General features: G+C 47.0%; 1 protein-coding gene across 4 annotated transcripts in view; it reads right to left on the bottom strand.

The window, feature by feature from the left end:
* Positions 1–14,458, bottom strand: part of CEP350 (centrosomal protein 350) — a 76,479-nt gene extending 62,021 nt beyond the window's left edge. For 3 of the 4 annotated variants that reach the window (XM_071564616.1, XM_071564619.1, XM_071564618.1), the window contains exons 1-2: positions 14,299–14,458; positions 1,485–1,570 (exon numbers count right to left, since the gene is read on the bottom strand). In XM_071564616.1, the coding sequence (XP_071420717.1) occupies positions 1,485–1,557 (73 nt within the window). In that variant the 5' untranslated portion in view covers positions 1,558–1,570; positions 14,299–14,458. Of the gene's footprint in view, positions 1–1,484; positions 1,571–14,110; positions 14,152–14,298 lie in introns of those variants that run through there. The other variant, XM_071564617.1, reaches the window with a different exon arrangement.
* Between the last annotated feature and the right edge of the window lie 4,676 nt (positions 14,459–19,134).

The raw sequence follows: 19,134 nt of genomic DNA, 5'->3' as shown, positions 1-19,134 counted from the left end.
AGTTCTTTTCATGACCCAGTTCCAGCCTGGAAATCTCCTTTATGAAAGGCTGTTTTCAGTCAAGGCTCATCTTAACTGAGCAATGAAGTATTTAATGTAACATTTAATGAGTTCACTGAGTTAGGCTGACTGCATGATTACTTGAAATCAAATCCACACACAACACAAGATGTTTAGAAGATAAAATAAAGCTGGTCATCTACCCCAACAGGAGTATCTCACATTTTTCTATCACACTACAGTTTAACTACCTTTTTTTTCCCCCCTTCCATTTTCTTCTTCACTAAACTAAGCATGAAAACATGATCACTGAAAGACTCTGCTCAAAACCCAAGGTTTGAAGAGAAGAATTTTGAACAGCAATCTGTTGGAACTGTACACCCTACAAACAAAGAGAAACAATTTCTGTGAACAAGCAGGAGACACTAATCAATGTCAGCCTTTTAATCTAAGCAGACAGCACGTACTCTGGGAGCAATCCAGCTCAGCAGGATGCAGGAGTGTTTGCCTCTATAAATATTTACTTCCTCAGCTTCCCTCTCCTTTTGGTTTATAGTGGTTTCCTTATAATCTGTTTAGAAAACACAACATCCCTGTGTCAGAACCATGGAGAGTGGCTGTACTAGAGTGTTAAAAACATAATCCTTTCCAAATAGTGAAAAGCAGCCAATTTCATTTCAGGTCAGATGCAGTAACAGAAAGGAAGAGGGTCAGGGAAGTTGTGCAGAAACAACTTTGCTCTGACTTCAGAAGATGGTGCTTTGTGTCCACACAACACTCAGTTTCACAAGGTAGGTAATTTTAAAAGAAACTGATCATACCACAGGAGATAATCAGCAAAAATGGCCTCTTACAGATAACATAATCATCTGTAATCTTTCAAAATCACTTCTGGAGTCCAGTTTTGTCATGCTGGAGATCATATGACTGATCTTGAACCACAGACTTAACATGGAACAGATCAGACCTTTCTTCCTCTCAGGGATGTTCTGTAATGGTTTTTTGGCTCCTCTTTTCCTCAATCACAGACTAATCATGACACTAAAAAGTTAACTGGGTTTCTCCAGCTAAGGGAGACAAAACTGATGTAAAAGTCAGTACTGCTGCCATTCCAGTGTCTCCCCACTCTGGAACTGAGCAAGAGTCAGCAGCAAACACCAGAGAGCCCCTTCCTCGCTCCTTTCCAGAGCCAACAGTTCCAGTTTCTGTTCCTGCACTGCTCCTACTCCACAGCATTCAAAAAATCTGTCTCTGTGCCATCTTGGCAACCACATTCCAGGCTGGCAACTGCTAATGCAGATCAGCAAATACTCCCCAGATCAGAGTGCAAAACTGTCAAGTGCAAAAAGGAACCTGCATAACACACGGGCTTGGCTTCCCAAGAGAGGCAGGAGAAGGAATTCTGAAACAACTCCCCAAAGTTTCACACAACTCATGGCAAAATATCCCCCAAAACAAGGCAATGGAACAGAGAAAATCCTCACCTCTCGTAGAATCCTTGCTTTGGTTATGCCTTGGATTTTGTAGAGGCACCTCATTTGACTTGTTGCTCCACATCGTGTCAATTTATCTACAAAACAAGTCAGGTAAGAATCCAAGAGGTGTAAAGTAAGAACAGACCCACCTCAGACTGAGGAGAACATAACCCTGGTCACTATGATGAACGTCCACCTCAGCTGATGGTTTCAAGCTCACATCATGAACAAGGTCAGACAATCAGTACCAAATCACAGATGTGGTTACAGCTTCTTTGTGTCTCTTTCCTAAACATATTCTATTCCATATCTCCCATTCCTTCTAGTATGTCGTACTCTCTCAACTATGTTGACTTACTATACTTTGTTATCTGTTGTACCTTTCAGTGACATCCTTGGTATATTTAGTGTTAAATGTAATGCTGGTTTCTCATCTCCCTGTTCTGGTTGGCACTGGTTTTCTCTTTGTTTCCATTCTCTCCTTTCTGGTGCTTTCCAGAAACCACTTTAATTCCGCGGATAAAGAAGGGTTTGGGTTTGTTCTTATTTGTTACAAAGAAGCACAAACTTGATAAAATGAGACACAGAGGTCAGTGCAATTTGGATCATAGTAAGAGGAGTCCCAGCAAGTCTGAAGATGTCCATACTGGAATACTGACGGGACTGAAGCTGCTGCTGTTCTCCTGTGAACTCCAAAGGCAGGAGGACTCCCAGTGAGTCTAAAAAAGGGTGAACTCCCTGCCACTATCCAAAGGAATTTTTAATAAGGGAAAAAGAAAAAAAATCAAAACAAAAGAACCCCAGCACATGCTTACTGACCTGTCTTCATAACACACTGACAATGCCTCCCTTATGGACAGAAAAAAGTAGGTGACCACAGAATTCCAACAGGAAGTTCTAGACCTCTGACAAGTGTCATAAAGGCATATTCTTCTCTCTCCTCTCATGCAATCGCAGATGTATTTCCTACCTTTTTAATTTCTGAAAGTTTCTTTTGCTCTCACTTCCCTCCACAGTGTGCCACATAAAGGGCATTCAAACACAAAGATAAAAGGAGACCAAACACGCCAGAAAATTAACATTGTGTGCTACCTGCTGGAACAGATCATTGCTTGGGTATTTTGTGACAAGGATTTTTATCACACACGGTACTCACAGTGACCAACAGTTTGGTCCTCACATTCAGTCATATATATCTCATATTTAGGGCAGTAAGTTATTCCACAAAACAGTTCTTATGCCCCAAGAAAAACTATCAGTAAGAACACAGGTCTTCAACCAACCTTTGCTGCTGACTAAAGAATCCAAACAGAAGTTTGAAAGAGCATGAAAAAGGAATGTAAGTTTATTTATGTAGGTACAGAAACACACATGTACACACACATTAGCAAAGGCCACCAGAAGGCAGAATTTCTAGAAAGAAGGGGTGGGTGTTCTGTTTTTTAAAGTATCCAATAGTTTGGGGCAGTCAGCCAAGCAGAGTTAGAAAATTCAGCTTCTAGGGCAGGTGCTGCAGAGCTCACTGATGCAGAGCAGCAGCTTTTGTGCCTCACACCATTCATGCCATAACACTGCCCTGCCCAGGAAATCGTCCAACTCAACCTCTCCAGCACTGCAGCAAAGGGCTGGAAATGTAGAAGACAAATATTCATAAAAGTGAGGGAATTTTCCATAAAGAACCCACCTGGGGAGCTGCTGAAAATGTTGTATCCTGTCCGTAGCAGTTTCTTGCCCAAAGACAGATACAACAAAACCCACCCAATATGTAAACTTAGCATGAGAGAACTTCTGGACAAGCAAAAGTTTCTTAAGGGTTTAAGTACCCATCTTCGTGTAATTGTTTGGGATTTGTTCTTCTCATGAGGATTACTAGTATAGGTAGGAAAAACCAAGTCAGGAACTAGAGCTGTTCTGGTTATTATACACACACTAATCTATATAGTTTATTTCAGGATGTCCTGTGAATGTAAGAATTGTAACATACTCTACATTCCCTGATTTTATATGAAAAGTACCAGATTAAAGAAGTTTGAAATTGTTTGTTTCATCCTGATGCTAAAAATTGTCACCTGAGTTGAACAGAGCACATTCAGACAAGGTGTTAGAGAGCACCTTACACAGGGAACACAATATATAGTCACAGAGTCACACACAGACTGAGTTGGGAGGGACCCACAGGGATCATCGAGTCCAACTCTTAAGCCAATGGCCCACACAGGGGATTGAACCCATGACCTTGGCATTATCACAGCCAAGTTTTAACCAACTGACCTGATCTCAGGGTTAGTGGTCAAACAGTGAGATATTCTCACAGATGTGCTGATGACCACCAGTGGTCAGTAACTCCATCTCAACTCCCTCAAAAGTCTGTAAGGCCCCTCTATAAAAACCCACTCAACCTCTGCTCTGGCAGGAAGAAATCACAAAGATCCTGCTGTATTTGTCCTCAGAAATACCCACAGTGACAGCTCCAAGTGCACCATCCAACCCTTGCTGGCTTTGGAGCAGCCAGCTGAGATCCAATGGGGTGATTGCAATGGGATGGAGTTCAACAAGGCCAAGTGCAGGTCCTGCCCTTTGGCCACACCAACCCCCTGTAGCGCTCCAGGCTGGGCACAGAGTGGCTGGAGAGCAGCCAGGCAGAGGGACCTGGGGGGACTGAGGGACAGGAAGCTCAACAGGAGCCAACAGTGTGCCCAGGTGGCCAAGAAGGCCAATGAGATCCTGGCCTGGATCCAAACTAGCGTGGCCAGCAGGCCCAGGGCAGTGACCCTTCCCCTGGACTCTGCCTTGGGGAGGCCACACCTTGAGTGTTGTGTTCAGTTCTGGGCCCCTCAGTTCAGGAAAGAGATTGAGGGGCTGGAGCAGGGCCAGAGAAGAGCAACGAGGCTGGAGAAGGGACTGGAGCACAAGTGCTGTGGGGAGAGGCTGAGGGAGCTGGGGGTGTTTAGCTTGGAGAAGAGGAGGCTCAGGGAATAAACTGTGGGGGAGGATGGACAGGACATGACAACCACTCTCCTCTGCAAACACTGTGCCTACAAGAAGACACTGAAGAGAACTGACAGATCAGAAAACGCATGAGAAAGCACCAGAAAGGAGAGAATGGAAACAAAGAGAAAACCAGTGCCAACCAGAACAGGGAGATGAGAAACCAGCATTACATTTAACACTAAATATACCAAGGATGTCACTGAAAGGTACAACAGATAACAAAATACCGTAAGTCAACACAGTTAAGAGAGTACAACACTTTAGAAGGAATGGGACATATGAAAGTAAAATATGTTTAGCAAAGATACACAAAAACATAAAGAGATTAAAAATAAGGCTGGGAAAAAGAAAGAAAAATAATAAGAGAAACAGGATATAACAAGGAAGAGAATGAGAAAGAGAGGAAGGAGAGAAAAATACAGTGAACTTCTGAAGAACGAGCACAGAAAGCAGCAAAAAGGAAGAAAGGAAATTGGTGTATTAGTCCAATTGTGAAGATTTTCCAAGTGTTCTCAGTATGATTTTTTCTCAGTAGCACAGACATGGTAAGAGAAGGAAAGAGGAAACTCAGAAGTCACGGCAGCGGAAGAAGGAAACGGGAGAGGAAACTGAATTGTGCAGATTCAGAGAAGGCAGAGAATGTGAGCAAGAGATCACCCACTGTTATTTTACTAACATTTAGTGGTTATGCAAAAAAACAACCCAGTATGCATAAGGAACAGTATTCTTCAAGACTTTGTTTCTTATAAAAACAAAAGGAATACCAAACAAAACGATAACTCAAAGGAAAAGATGAAGCTTTGCTAAGGGTATGGAATGAAACAAATTATAAACATTGGCTTCTACAGGATATTCTTCAATGATTTATCCACAGAGTGGCAGTTTTGCTCCAATCTGGGCATACAGGGCATGAGGACAATGTTACACACAGTTTGAGCTACACTAAGGCAGCAGTGCCAATACAGGAACACATCCAGTCCTTGCTTTATGCCTGGGTCAGGCAGAAAGTCTATGGGATTATGTGGTGTGGTAAAACAAGGCAGGCTGGGAGTCTGGTGTGGGATAAAACAAGTTTTTCTGTTCTTTTTGCTGTGTTAGTTTGAGCACAGCAACAACCTCCATGCAAGCAGAATAAGGAAACATGGAAATGGAACCAGTGGGGAAGAGTCAGCCCCAGCCCTGCACTGGCTGCAGATCCCCAGGAGCACCTGAAGCCGCCACTGCCTTTGCCCTGAGGAGAGTGGTGGGACTGGGGAAAACAAGAACCTTCTTCTGTTTGGTATCTGCAGTTCTGCACTGCTGGCAGTAACAGACACACACAGGTGCACAGGCACCAGCACACCCAGCCCAGCAAACTGTTTGTCTGAGCCAGCCCACTGAAAGCCATGGAAATGATATTTAAAGATGCCAGAAACACTTTCCATGTTTTCTCAAATACCACAGAATAAAATTCATTATGTTATGCTGTAGTCTGGAATAAAAATACCTTTACCTACTAATTTTTCTCAAATCCAAGACCTTAACCATATTGCATTATCCCAGTTAAATGAGAGCTAAAAATATCCACAATACATTGTTCTATTACTTGTTCTGGTTATGTTTATGGGCTTTTAAAACGTTTTTGATACAAGAGTAACACACTTTTATTGTGGCCTTAGCATATTTTGAGAAAACTTTGTCTTTTGACACTATTTGATGCAGGTGATGGACTGACCTTCCTCAGGACAAGTTCCAGCACAAGAAACAACTGCAGGATGTGTTTGTCCAAAAGGTTCCACATCTCCAGAACCTACAGCTGACTCTGCAGGATGAGATGGGTCCTCCCCACCTGCTTTCAATGCTCATTTATATAATTAGCCATCAAATGAAATGTATTTCAGGGGCAAAGGTTCTGAAAGGAAAGGAATATTCAGAATCCAAGGACAACTCCAACTGCACGATAGTTCATGGATACAAACTTTACCTGAACACTTTTCCATCATATTATCTTGAAACAGGCATTAAAGAGTTAACTGTGAAACTCACAGTTTCATGTGAGTGGTACTACCAGCCTTAACTGAATACCAGAAAAATTGCTTTATCCTAGAAGTGTGTCAAAATGTACTTAAAACATCCTTTTAGTCACACATTGATAAGATGTTCACTTAAGGAGGACATGAATCAGAAAGTTGCCTGATCTCAACCACCATGAGTCAAGAGAACAAAGAAAGCTGAAAGGTTCAAAGCAAGGAAGATGAGTAAGAAGACCCCACAAGGCCAAAGGCACAGGAATGACCCCCCAATCCGTCCCCTTAAAGAACATTCTAGCAAGACTCGTCCTCTAACTCCACCTTAACTCTACCTGTTACGAATATGCATGTAAATGTTGTCACCCCATCCTAACACTGTATAAAATCCCCCAAATTCCTACCCTAAGTTGGAAGGGAACTTTGAGCAGAACCCCTGCCTCACTTCCCCTGCACAGCAAATAAAAACCTTCTGCTAAAAGATAAAAACTTTCTCTTAGTCTGGAGAAGAGGAGGCTCAGAGGTGACCTCAGCACTGTCTGGAACTGCCTGAAGGGAAGTTCTGGAGAGGTGGGGGCTGGTCTCTTCTCCCAGGCACTCAGCAATAGGACAAGGGGGCACAATGGGCTCAAGCTCTGCCAGGGGAAATTGAAGAGCAGAAAAAACTTCTTTGCAGAGAGAGTGCTCAGGCATTGGAATGGGCTGCCCAGAGAGGGGGTGGATTCCCCATCCCTGGAGGTTTTTCAAGTGAGATTGGCCGTGGCCCTGAGTGCCATGATCTGGTAAAGGGAGTGGAGTTGGACCAAGGGTTGGATTTGATGATCTCGGAGGTCTTTTCCAGCCCAATCCATTCTATGGTTCATTCATTCCAGCCTTTTCTCCACATCAATCTCAAGTCTGTAAGTTCCACTTTGCTCCCTCAAAATAATTTCTGCTACAAAACTGGGGGCTTTCCTTCTCATCATTTTCAAGAGGTGCTAAGCTAAAAAGCTGGTGGGTTGAAGCTGTTCAGGAGTTTTCCTGGTATTTAATCTGTCTGCTAATACTTTTGTCTTGGAAATATTTTCCCAGCCCTGCCTGCACTGCACCCAAGAGCAGAGTGTATGTAGTGACATGGACACAAGTATGGAAAGCTGATGCAACAAAAAGCTGGGAGGAACAAACACCAGCAATACCCACGTCTGCTGCTCTGAATGAGGAAAGTTTTAGATAATATTCAGTATTTTGTCCTGTAATCCAAGCAGTAAATGTCCCAGAACGTCATCAGTATGACTGTGGAAAATGATAATTAAAACCAAAACCAGCTTCAGCAGCAAAGAAATGTACCAATAAAACGTGATCTGCCTTAAGCTAGACAATATAAAAAGTTTTTAGGGATACTAAGGTAACCCTCTCAAAAAAAAAGAGCAATCAAGGCACACCACAGATTGCAGATAGAAAACCAGTAAAGAACCTCAAAGCTTGTGTCAGTACCAGGGAGATAAATGACATGAACAGTCCAACATTCAGCAAATGTCACAAAATGTAGCAGAGAAGTACAAATATCCTTCACGAGTTCTAAGATTAAAACACTGGCATCAAATTTGCATCCAAACTATAGTGAAGATCTCTCCATAAATGAAACATTTCTGAATCAGATTCTCTCCAGCTGTACAAGAATGGACATATAAAACATCCTTTGCTATGAAAAGACATGGCAACTTGGTGAAGTGTCTCTGCTTCATCACCAGCGATGTAGAAATGATTAAAGAAGAAAGGAATTGGTAGTTTTACTGGAAGCAAAATGCACTGACTGTCTTCCTGTGCTGCATCACGTGCCAGGAGGTGCTCTGAGGAAATATATTGAAATGAATGTTGTGACAGCTCGTGTAACTTGATTCATTGTCCATGAAGAAAGCAGAGTACAAAGGCACAGAGAATGCAGCCATTTGTTAAGGAGATGCACACAAGGGTTTGCCTGTCCGTTCACAAGTTCTGCATTTTCTTTGACTTCAATGATCTTTGCATTTGACAGAAAATACCCTGGTTTCTAGAACAAATAAAGTCCTCCTGCATTTGGTTCCTTGGCCTTCAAAACAAGAGTTCCCTCATTCCACCTCCAGCTACCAGAAACTGCACATTAGAAGATTTCAGTTCTTGCAGCCTATAATAAATCCACTCAGCAATATATGCCCAAATTCTTCCACAAGTCCTGTCTCATCTCACAAGGAACACTTCACAGTGAGGGAGTCTTAGAATGACGGAATCGATTGGGTTGGAAAAGACCTCCCAGATCATCAAGTCCAACCCCTGGTCCAACTCCAGGCCCTTTACCAGATCATGGCACTCAGGGCCACGGCCAAGCTCACTTGAAAAACCTCCAGGGATGGGGAATCCACCCTCTCTCTGGGCAGCCCATTCCAATGCCTGAGCACTCTCTCTGCAAAGAAGTTTTTTCTCATCTCCAACTTCAATTTCCCCTGGCAGAGCTTGAGCCCATCGTGCCCCCTTGTCCTATTGCTGAGTGCCTGGGAGAAGAGACCAACCCCCACCTGGCCAGAACTTCCCTTCAGGCAGTTCCAGACAGTGCTGAGGTCACCTCTGAGCCTGCTCTTCTCCAGGCTAAACACCCCCAGCTCCCTCAGCCTCTCCCCACAGCACTTGTGCTCCAGTCCCTTCTCCAGCCTCGTTGCTCTTCTCTGGCCCCGCTCCAGCCCCTCAATCTCTCTCCTGAACTGTGGGGCCCAGAACTGAGCACAATAAAAGAAGTTACAGACAATCCTCTCAGTCAAGTATTAGAACCAGACCTGCCAATTTTGAGAGTCTAAATCAGCTTTCAACCTCTCAGCACTACAAGGACATACGAGTAGAGCAGCACCTCCATCTGCAGCCATGTCAACCTCAGGCTGGTCACTGTTTTCACTCCAAGCAGAATAAAGTGCATGAAAACTTCAGGGAAAATGCTGCAAATGTCATTTTTCCACATCTGACGCCTTTGGTCTGAATTGCATTCAGAAGTAGCATCTAAAAAGCATCTCAACAACAACATGTAATGTCAACCCCCCCTTCAGCAATCCCATGATAAGCTGGACAGTGACCACCAGCTTGGTCTCTGACAGGGTATGACACAGACAGATACCAGGACTCTGCTGAGAAAATGTTTTCTTGATGCAGCTAAATAATTCCATCCCATTAAAAGCTTTTCTGTTTCAGTATGACAATTACACCTGCTGCACTGCTGTGGATCTGATTTAGTGTGAAATTTTGCTATCAGTGAGGAGTGTTCTTAGGAAGCCAAATCACAGCCAGAATTTCTGTTAGCATTCACAAAGTTTCAATTGACCTGGTATAACAGATTAGTTCATTTATTTGCTCTATTCTTTCTCTCGTATATTGACAAAGGTTTCAGATTTATGCAATACAAGTAATTTTATTCTCAGTGGAGCAGTCCATTAAAGCCTGTTATTGTATCATTAGCACAAGGATACACATCTGTCTTCCAAGCACTTATATCTATGGATAAATTTACACTCATGTTCTGAACCAGCCACATGCCCATTATATTGACTGCACTAACAAAGTTTTCCCTCTGCACTCAACTCCCAAAGTCTTCCTGTTATCATTATTGTATCACTACACCTGATCTCATGTTAACAGCAAACACTTATTTGAATAGCATGGATTGTATTAAAGTACATCAGCTGCACAATTCCAACAGCCCTGCTGAACTGATAAAGAACTCACTGTCTGATGTGAATCTCTAAGATGGAGTTGAATAGATTTAGACAGTGAGGAGGGAATGCACATATTCCTGCCCACCTTCTCTGGCAATCGTGCCATCTCCAGTGCTCGCCAGGGCTGGCCTGAAGGCACCACAGCCAGTTCAACTTGATAACCGAGCAGACAATTCATCATTTGTCCTTTGTGGGGTTAATTTTCTACCTGTTTATCAAACTGAATCAGGTTGCTGCCAGACTGGGGTAAGAGAAGCAGCAGCTAATCACACTCACTTCACCTTACACTGTACAGACTCACCTGTACCTGCCACAGACACGGGAATGTAGGACAGACCCAGCGCTGTGAGCACTGACAGTCCTGACTGCAAACACAGGCCCAGCTGCACAGACAGTAACGGGACTGCAGCCTCACTGGGCACTGCAAGGCAACGAGACTGATGACATTAATCACTTTATCACAGAATCATAGAATTGACTGAGTTGGAAAAGACCTCCGAGATCATCAAGTCCAACCCTTGGTCCAACTCCAGTCCCTTTACCAGATCATGGCACTCAGGGCCACGGCCAAGCTCACTTGAAAAACCTCCAGGGATGGGGAATCCACCCCCTCTCTGGGCAGCCCATTCCAATGCCTGAGCACTCTCTCTGCAAAGAAGTTTTTCTGCTCTCCAACTTCAATTTCCCCTGGCAGAGCTTGAGCCCATCGTGCCCCCTTGTCCTATTGCTGAGTGCCTGGGAGAAGAGACCAACCCCCACCTGGCCAGAACTTCCCTTCAGGCAGTTCCAGACAGTGCTGAGGTCACCTCTGAGCCTCCTCTTCTCCAGGCTGAACACCCCCAGCTCCCTCAGCCTCTCCCCACAGCACTTGTGCTCCAGTCCCTTCTCCAGCCTCATTGCTCTTCTCTGGCCCCGCTCCAGCCCCTCAATCTCTTTCCTGAACTGAGGGGCCCAGAACTGAACACAACACTCAAGGTGTGGCCTCCCAAGGCAGAGTCCAGGGGAAGGGTCACTGCCCTGTGCCTGCTGGCCACGCTAGTTTGGATCCAGGCCAGGTCTGTTTGATACGACAGAACTTTCTTAGCAGAAAGCAGCTCTATGTCTGGCAGAGGGATGTAGGGAGGTACAAAAAGCTCATTACACCATGTCAACAAACTGTAGGTACAGATGTAGCAACACCAAGATTAGATGCTTATCTATTTAAGGGATGCTTTTACTGTGGTGGCACAAACTGCTAATAAAGTTATTTCAAGTCATGAAAGTCACCATCCACATCAGGACTGTTGTATCTGTCAAGTCTTCCCAGTCTCACCAAGGCAAACTTGAGTTCTGTACCAAACCTTAGTATAATAAAACTATGCAAATAAGATGTGTTATAGTTTGAAAACCATGTTTTTCAGTTACCACCACACCCAGCCTAGGCAGCCTACATGATGATCTACACCAACCAGAAACAAAGAATCACAGAATCCTACAATGGTTTGGGTTGGAAGGTACCTTAAAGATCATCCAGTTCCAACCCCCTGCCATTGGCAGGGACACCTTCCACCAGTCCAGGGTGCTCCAAGCCCTGCCCAGCCTGGCCTTGAACACATCCAGGGATGGGGCAGCTACAGCTTCTTGGGAAACCTCTGCCACTGCCCCACCATCCTCACAGGGAGGAATTTCTTTTTAATATCCAAACCAAACTTTACCTCTTTGAGTGTCAAGCCACTCCTGCTTGTCCTATCACTGCTGTTCCCGATGAAGGGTTCCTCTCCAGTGTCCCCGCTCAGATACTGGAAGGTGCTGTGAGGTCTCCACAAAACCTCCTCTTCTCCAGCCTGAACAGCCCCAACTTTCTCACCCTGTCCCCACACAGGAGGTGCTCAAGTCCCCTCATCAATTTCATGGCCTCCTCTAGACTTGCTTCAGCAGCTCCATGTACTTTTTATCCTGGGGGCACCAGAGCTGGACTCAGCATTTCAGGTGGGATCCCACCAGAGCAGAGCAGAGCAGCCAGGCAGGGAGGGACCTGGGAAGACTGAGGAAGCTCAACAGGAGCCAACAGTGTGCCCAGGTGGCCAAGAAGGCCAATGGGATCCTGGCCTGGATCCAAACTAGCGTGGCCAGCAGGCCCAGGGCAGTGACCCTTCCCCTGGACTCTGCCTTGGGGAGGCCACACCTTGAGTGTTGTGTTCAGTTCTGGGCCCCTCAGTTGAGGAAAGAGATTGAGGGGCTGGAGCGGGGCCAGAGAAGAGCAACGAGGCTGGAGAAGGGACTGGAGCACAAGTGCTGTGGGGAGAGGCTGAGGGAGCTGGGGGTGTTCAGCCTGAAGAAGAGGAGGCTCAGAGGTGACCTCAGCACTGTCTGGAACTGCCTGAAGGGAAATTCTGGCCAGGTGGGGGTTGGTCTCTTCTCCCAGGCACTCAGCAATAGGACAAGGGGGCACGATGGGCTCAAGCTCTGCCAGGGGAAATTGAAGTTGGAGATGAGAAAAAACTTCTTTGCAGAGAGAGTGCTCAGGCATTGGAATGGGCTGCCCAGAGAGGGGGTGGATTCCCCATCCCTGGAGGTTTTTAACCTGAGATTGGCCGTGGCACTGAGTGCCATGATCTGGTAAAGGGCCTGGAGTTGGACCAAGGGTTGGACTTGATGATCTCAGAGTTCTTTTCCAGCCTAATCCATTCTGTGATTCTATGATCACCTCCCTCGACGTGCTGCCCACGCTGCTTTGGATGCACAGAATTCCCACAGTACCCCAGAAAATGCAGAGATGTGCCACTACTACATAAAGTTGCCCCGTTCAGTGGGTACAGGACACCTTTGGTTTAAGTAGCGTCATTCCCAGAAATAGAAGCCCTGGACAGTTTACACACCGTGTTCACGTGGCCACACCCTCAGTGGCATTTAATTATCTGTAGCATTACCTAATGAAACTGTTGCAGCAACCAGAACTACAGCGAAGAGACAGCAAACCCTGCCTGCCCGTGCAGAGAGTCTGACAGCAGGTTTGGAGTTTACAGGCAAAACAACCAATCCATTTACACGTTTGTCCCACCAGTATTACACTTCTGGTCACCACGGTTTTGAGTTTTCAAGGCAGTACAACAGTTGAAGTAGTCTAAGATGACAAACAAATAAAAAAACCCCCAGAGCTCAGCAGTCAAGTGTTGAATTTTCAGTTTCAAGACACTGGATCATTTACCAACAAAATTAAGCTAATTGACACAAAAACCTCTACACGGAAACTTACACCATGTGCCAGGATTGGCTGCCGAGCTACAGGTATTTCCAGGAAATCCTACAATCATCAAGGCTGGAAGAGACTTTCACTATCATCCAGTCCAACCATCCACCCAGCACTGCCACTATATCCCCTATACCACTGAAACACATCACCCAGCGCCAGATCCAGACACTTTTTAAACACCTCGAGGGACGGCAAAACCTCCAGGGATGATCAAACCTCCTGGGATGGCAACTCCACCACCTCCCAGGGCAACCAATTCCCATGCCCGACCAACCAAACTGTTCCCCAAAAACTACACCAGCAGCAGGCATTACACCCCAGCAAACCGCATCCATGGGAGCAGGGGGAAGGGAAAAAAAAAAAGGCAAACCAGAGTCATATCCGTATAAACCCCTTTAAGCCACCAAGAGGCGAAATGAATGGGAGCGAAGCCCGGGCAGACGTTCCGGGGGTGCCGGAGGGCCGGGCAGGACGCCCCGGCTCAGCCGGCGCACATTTAAACTTTAAAAGCGCCGTCCCGGTGCTCGGGAAGGCTCGGAGGGCACGGCAGCTCCTCCGCAGAGACACCCGCGCTCGGGGCGAAAAGACAGCGACGAAACGGAGCCTCCCGCGACCCTCCCCGCTCCTCCGCCAGCCCCCGGCACGACAAGAAGCGGAAAACAAATTAAAACTAGAAGAAGAAAGAGACTTAACGGTGAGGCGGGTGCGGCGGGGACGCCAGCGCCGGGCGCAGCGGCCGAGCCGAGTGACAGCCGGGGCAGCTCCTCGGGCCGGGCCCGCCCCGGCCACACCTCGCTGGACGGCCCGGCCCGGCGGGGCGGCACGCCGGCCGAGCGCGGCCTGGGGCGGCGGCGCGGGTCGCTCCCGCTGCTGCTCCTCACCTGTGGGCCGCCCGCTGCGCCGGCGGCAGGTGGCGGTGCGGGTCGCAGCGCATCCCTCGGCGGTGGCGGGGCGGGGAGCGCGGCCGGGCCCGGAGCGCGGCCCCTCAGAGGCCGCTCAGCGCCGCCATTACCGGCCCGCAACTGACACGGAGCGGCGGCAGCGGCGCCGCACCGGAAAGTCTCGCGAGAACCGGCGCGCCGCCGACCTCCCCAACATGGCGCCGCCCAGCCGGGCCCCCCCCCCGCAGTGCCGCCGCCATGTTGGGTGCGGAGCCATTGCTGCCCTCCGGCAGGGCCTCGCCCTCCAGCACTGCCCTCCGGGCTTTGGGCGGCCCCTGCCTACAGGAGGGTTCTGCAGAGGGACCTTGAGAGGCTGGAGAGATGGGCTGATTTCAATGGGATGAAATTCAGTAAGGCCAAGTGCAGGTCCTGCCCTTTGGCCACAACAACCCCCTGCAGTGCTCCAGGCTGGGCACAGAGTGGCTGGAGAGCAGCCAGGCAGAGGGACCTGGGGGGACTGAGGGACAGGAAGCTCAACAGGAGCCACCAGCGTGCCCCGGTGGCCAAGAAGGCCAATGGGATCCTGGCCTGGAGCAAAACTAGCGTGGCCAGCAGGCCCAGGGCAGTGACCCTTCCCCTGGACTCTGCCTTGGGGAGGCCACACCTTGAGTGTTGTGTTCAGTTCTGGGCCCCTCAGTTGAGGCAAGAGATTGAGGGGCTGGAGCAGGGCCAGAGAAGAGCAACGAGGCTGGAGAAGGGACTGGAGCACAAGTGCTGTGGGGAGAGGCTGAGGGAGCTGGGGGTGTTTAGCCTGGAGAAGAGGAGGCTCAGAGGTGACCTCAGCACTGTCTGGAACTTCCTGAAGGGAAGTTCTGGCCAGGTGGGGGTTGGTCTCTTCTCCCAGGCACTCAGCAATAGGACAAGGGGGTACGATGGGCTCAAGCTCTGCCAGGGGAAATTGAAGTTGGAGAGCAGAAAAAACTTCTTTGCAGAGAGAGTGCTCAGGCATTGGAATGGGCTGCCCAGAGAGGGGGTGGATTCCCCATCCCTGGAGGTTTTTAAGGTGAGATTGGCCGTGGCCCTGAGTGCCATGATCTGGTAAAGGGACTGGAGTTGGACCAAGGGTTGGACTTGATGATCTCAGAGGTCTTTTCCAACTCTGTGATTCGCAGAGACCTCAGTGTTGATGCCAGCCCAGGGCTTGGCAGCGTTGGTGGAACCCAGTGCTGATTTTGGCAATCCTGAGGTGGCTCCAGCCGAAACTGGGGCACTGCTTTTAAGTCATCTGTGTTCATAGTTAAGTCATCTTTAGGAATATAATTCAAATTTTTTTTTCCAAATGAAAGCAGCTCTGATTACAGCCTGCTCGTTGCCAACTTTAAGTTTAAATAAACACTTGCAAATCTTCACAGAGATGACTGAGTAGCCCTGGCTTAATTTCACTTTTAACAGGCATTATAAACCCTGAAGAATTTGTTAGTATTACTGACTTCTATCATACAGATTCCACCCCAAAGATGCATTAAACCCAGCCACGTTTCAGAAATAGCTCCAAGATGTTATCCAGCTATAGCAAAATCCTTTCCACCAAAGAAGGAAAGTCATTAGAATAGGAAAAAAAGAATTTCTTCCTACAGTTATTTTGGGAATGTTCCCTTCAGGGCCTGTCTGCAACTTCCCCAGCCTGGTCTCCAGTCATTAGTGTGATGGTTTGCTGCCAGATTTCCTGGGGGACTGCAGGGGTGGAGAGTTGTCTACCCCAAAAACTACTGTATCTTTTTATTTCTCTTTTTTTCCTTCACTAAAAGGGATTAAACTACTTTTACATAACCTCTCCTGGTATGGGAACACCACAGGAAAACACCTTAAACACTGAGAGATTAGTTATGAAGGTTAGGCAACGTAGAACTTAATCATGTCACAACTACAGGATACTCATTTAACCTTAATTTGGCTCTTTTGCATATACAAACTAATTACAGAGAACATTTTCCATCATAAGCACCCCCCCTCCTTTGAAACAAGGGGTAAGCTCCAGATGCCAGTGATTAAACCTTTGATAAAGATTTTGTTTTGGGAAAAAAAATAGATGACCACCAAAAGACAAGCACAGCTCCAATGGCAAAAAGTGATAAAGTAGCACCAAATTCGCTCCCGAGTCCTCAAGGGGCAAACCTGCAGCTCCCAAAGTACTGACCATTTCAGACAATGGAAACAGCATTACAGCAATGTATGGGAGCCCTGATTGCTGACTAGGTTAAATTAAATTATTATTCTCTATCATCACATGGTGTTTGCTTAAATTTACTGCTTAATATTGCTGGACTGGCAGCCTGTTTGAATTATTCAGCACTTTCGTAATGCACTGGCTCTTTAATTATGCTTTTAAACATAGTTTCTCTTTTCTGCTTGGAAGCAGCTCGTCTGGTTTCACTCTCCTCCCCTTCAGAGAATCACATTAGGACTTTCTCAAACATGGAAATCATTTGGTTTCAGTCAGTCAAATAAATAAATTAAAAGGCAATGTTTGTATACTGGTTTTGCTTCTATTTATTCTCTGTATCTGCAAGACTTTATCTTACTTTTTCAGAGATTCCCTAGCAATGAGTGGAAAGCAAATATCACTGAAGAAGAAAGACATTCTTACAGAAAATGCAGTAATCTTGTGAAATTCTCCACAATTAGAAATAAACTGTTTACCTGCAAACAGCCACAGCTGAGAGGAGGGATTGAACAGATCCAGTTTGATGAGCTCCCTAAAGTGCAGAGGGACCCACAGCCAGCACTGCCCCAACGCTGGAAGGGGTGGATGGAAACACAGAGTGAGTTAAAAGCAAGGACCCACATTCTCATCTTTCATTAACTCCGTTACAGCAGCTTTAAGAGAGAGGTTTGGAAAGTTTTCCACCCCACACCACTCTTGCACACCCCTTCTAAAATTAGGAAGGGGCAGGTGGTCACTGCAGCCCAAAGAGCAGCTCCAGCCCCCCACACTCCCTCACCCTCCCCCTGACTGACATGGCTCCCAAGAGCCAGGGAGGAATTTGGGGAAGGGGGCTCCCACCTGTTGGACATGGAATGAGATTTTCCAGGCATTCAGTTATAAATCCAGCTGTCAGGAGCTGACAATAAACCAGGACACAGGACAGCTGTGAGGAGCAGACAGCTCCCTCCTCCTCTGTACTCCTACAATTGTGCAGTTCATCTGACAGCAGAAACAACACATGAAAAATTGTTCTCTTATAAAACAAAGGCATCCCTTCAGATTTCTTTTAGTTTCCCAGCTGTGCCACAGGGTCCTGGCACAGAATTTGGCAAGTTGTTCATGTATTACACCCTCCAAAACCAGATTCTTTTTCCTAAATATGCCCTGCTGGCATCACACTGGAGATGGTTCATGGAGCAAAGTCCTACACAGCAAACACTTTGCTGCCTACCTTGACTTGGAGCTCTCACCTTGCCTTTTGCACTCAGTTTGAGCTGAACTGCAAGTTCAAAAGAAATATATTTTGGTAAAAAGAAGAATAGGAAAACCACAAATATTTTTAATTAGCAACAAAATGAAAATATGCTCTTGTTGCTGTGAAAAAACAGGGGGAAAAGCTTATTCCTTTTACCAAACCTGCTCAGCGTGCTCCGAAGTCTGCTCAGCACCAGCGTGACTCAGAGCAGGGTGTGAGAGGGAAGGTAACAACAGATGGGCAGTGCATCATTCTGGGTACTTCACATGCACTGCTCAAGGCAATAAGGGTATTCCCATCCTCCAGGTGCCCAGAGGTGACAGCAGGAGGGGCAGGAGAAGGGGGCCCACTCCATCTTCCACTCCATCTTCCCTCTCACCAGTGCAGGTCTGTCTGTCCACAGCCTAAGGAGCAGTTTGTTTGACTGTGTTTTCCAGTCCAGTTTGCAGAGTGCTGAGAATCATAGAATAGATTAGGTTGGAAAAGACCTCCGAGATCATCAAGTCCAACCCTTGGTCCAACTCCAGTCCCTTTACCAGATCATGGCACTCAGTGCCACGGCCAATCTCACTTGAAAAACCTCCAGGGATGGGGAATCCACCCCCTCTCTGGGCACCCCATTCCAATGCCTGAGCACTCTCTGCAAAGAATTTTTTTCTGATCTCCAATTTCCCCTGGCAGAGCTTGAGCCCATCGTGCCCCCTTGTCCTATTGCTGAGTGCCTGGGAGAAGAGACCAACCCCCACCTGGCCAGAACTTCCCTTCAGGCAGTTCCAGACAGTGCTGAGGTCACCTCTGAGCCTCCTCTTCTCCAGGCTGAACACCCCCAGCTCCCTCAGCCTCTCCCCACAGCACTTGTGCTCCAGTCCCTTCTCCAGCCTCGTTGCTCTTCTCTGGCCCCACTCCAGCCCCTCAATCTCTTTCCTGAACTGAGGGGCCCAGAACTGAACACAACACTCAAGGTGTGGCCTCCCCAGGGCATTTTGTCTGCAGCTTGACAGGCAGCTGGTTCAGCCCCCTCAGAGCTCGTGTACTGCCCACAGTCTGTGTGCTGAAGGCCACAGAAGAAGGAACATCCCCTGCTTGGTCCCAAGGCCAGCTCTGGTGTCTTTGCTCTCTATTTCTGCTGTCACAAACTATTTAATTTCATGATCTGCTGACAGACAGGGACACTTCAACTTCACAAGTGAGATTTCTCTGGAAGAAGCTGAAGTATTTTACAGTTTGGAAAACATCAAATAGCTCCGTTTGCTGCAGGCAATGAAATAATTATACAAGAAGGAGGTTAATCAGCTACCTCTGAGCAACACAGACAGACATTACTCTTCACCTCTGGCTGAGTAGGAGTTGCTTAATCAGATCTGCATTAAGTACC

Source organism: Pithys albifrons, chromosome 10 (genome assembly GCF_047495875.1).
Source record: "Pithys albifrons albifrons isolate INPA30051 chromosome 10, PitAlb_v1, whole genome shotgun sequence".
Classification (NCBI taxonomy): domain Eukaryota; kingdom Metazoa; phylum Chordata; class Aves; order Passeriformes; family Thamnophilidae; genus Pithys; species Pithys albifrons.
The sequence above is the reverse complement of the archived record's forward strand: the minus strand, read 5'-3'. Positions and strand labels throughout refer to the sequence as shown.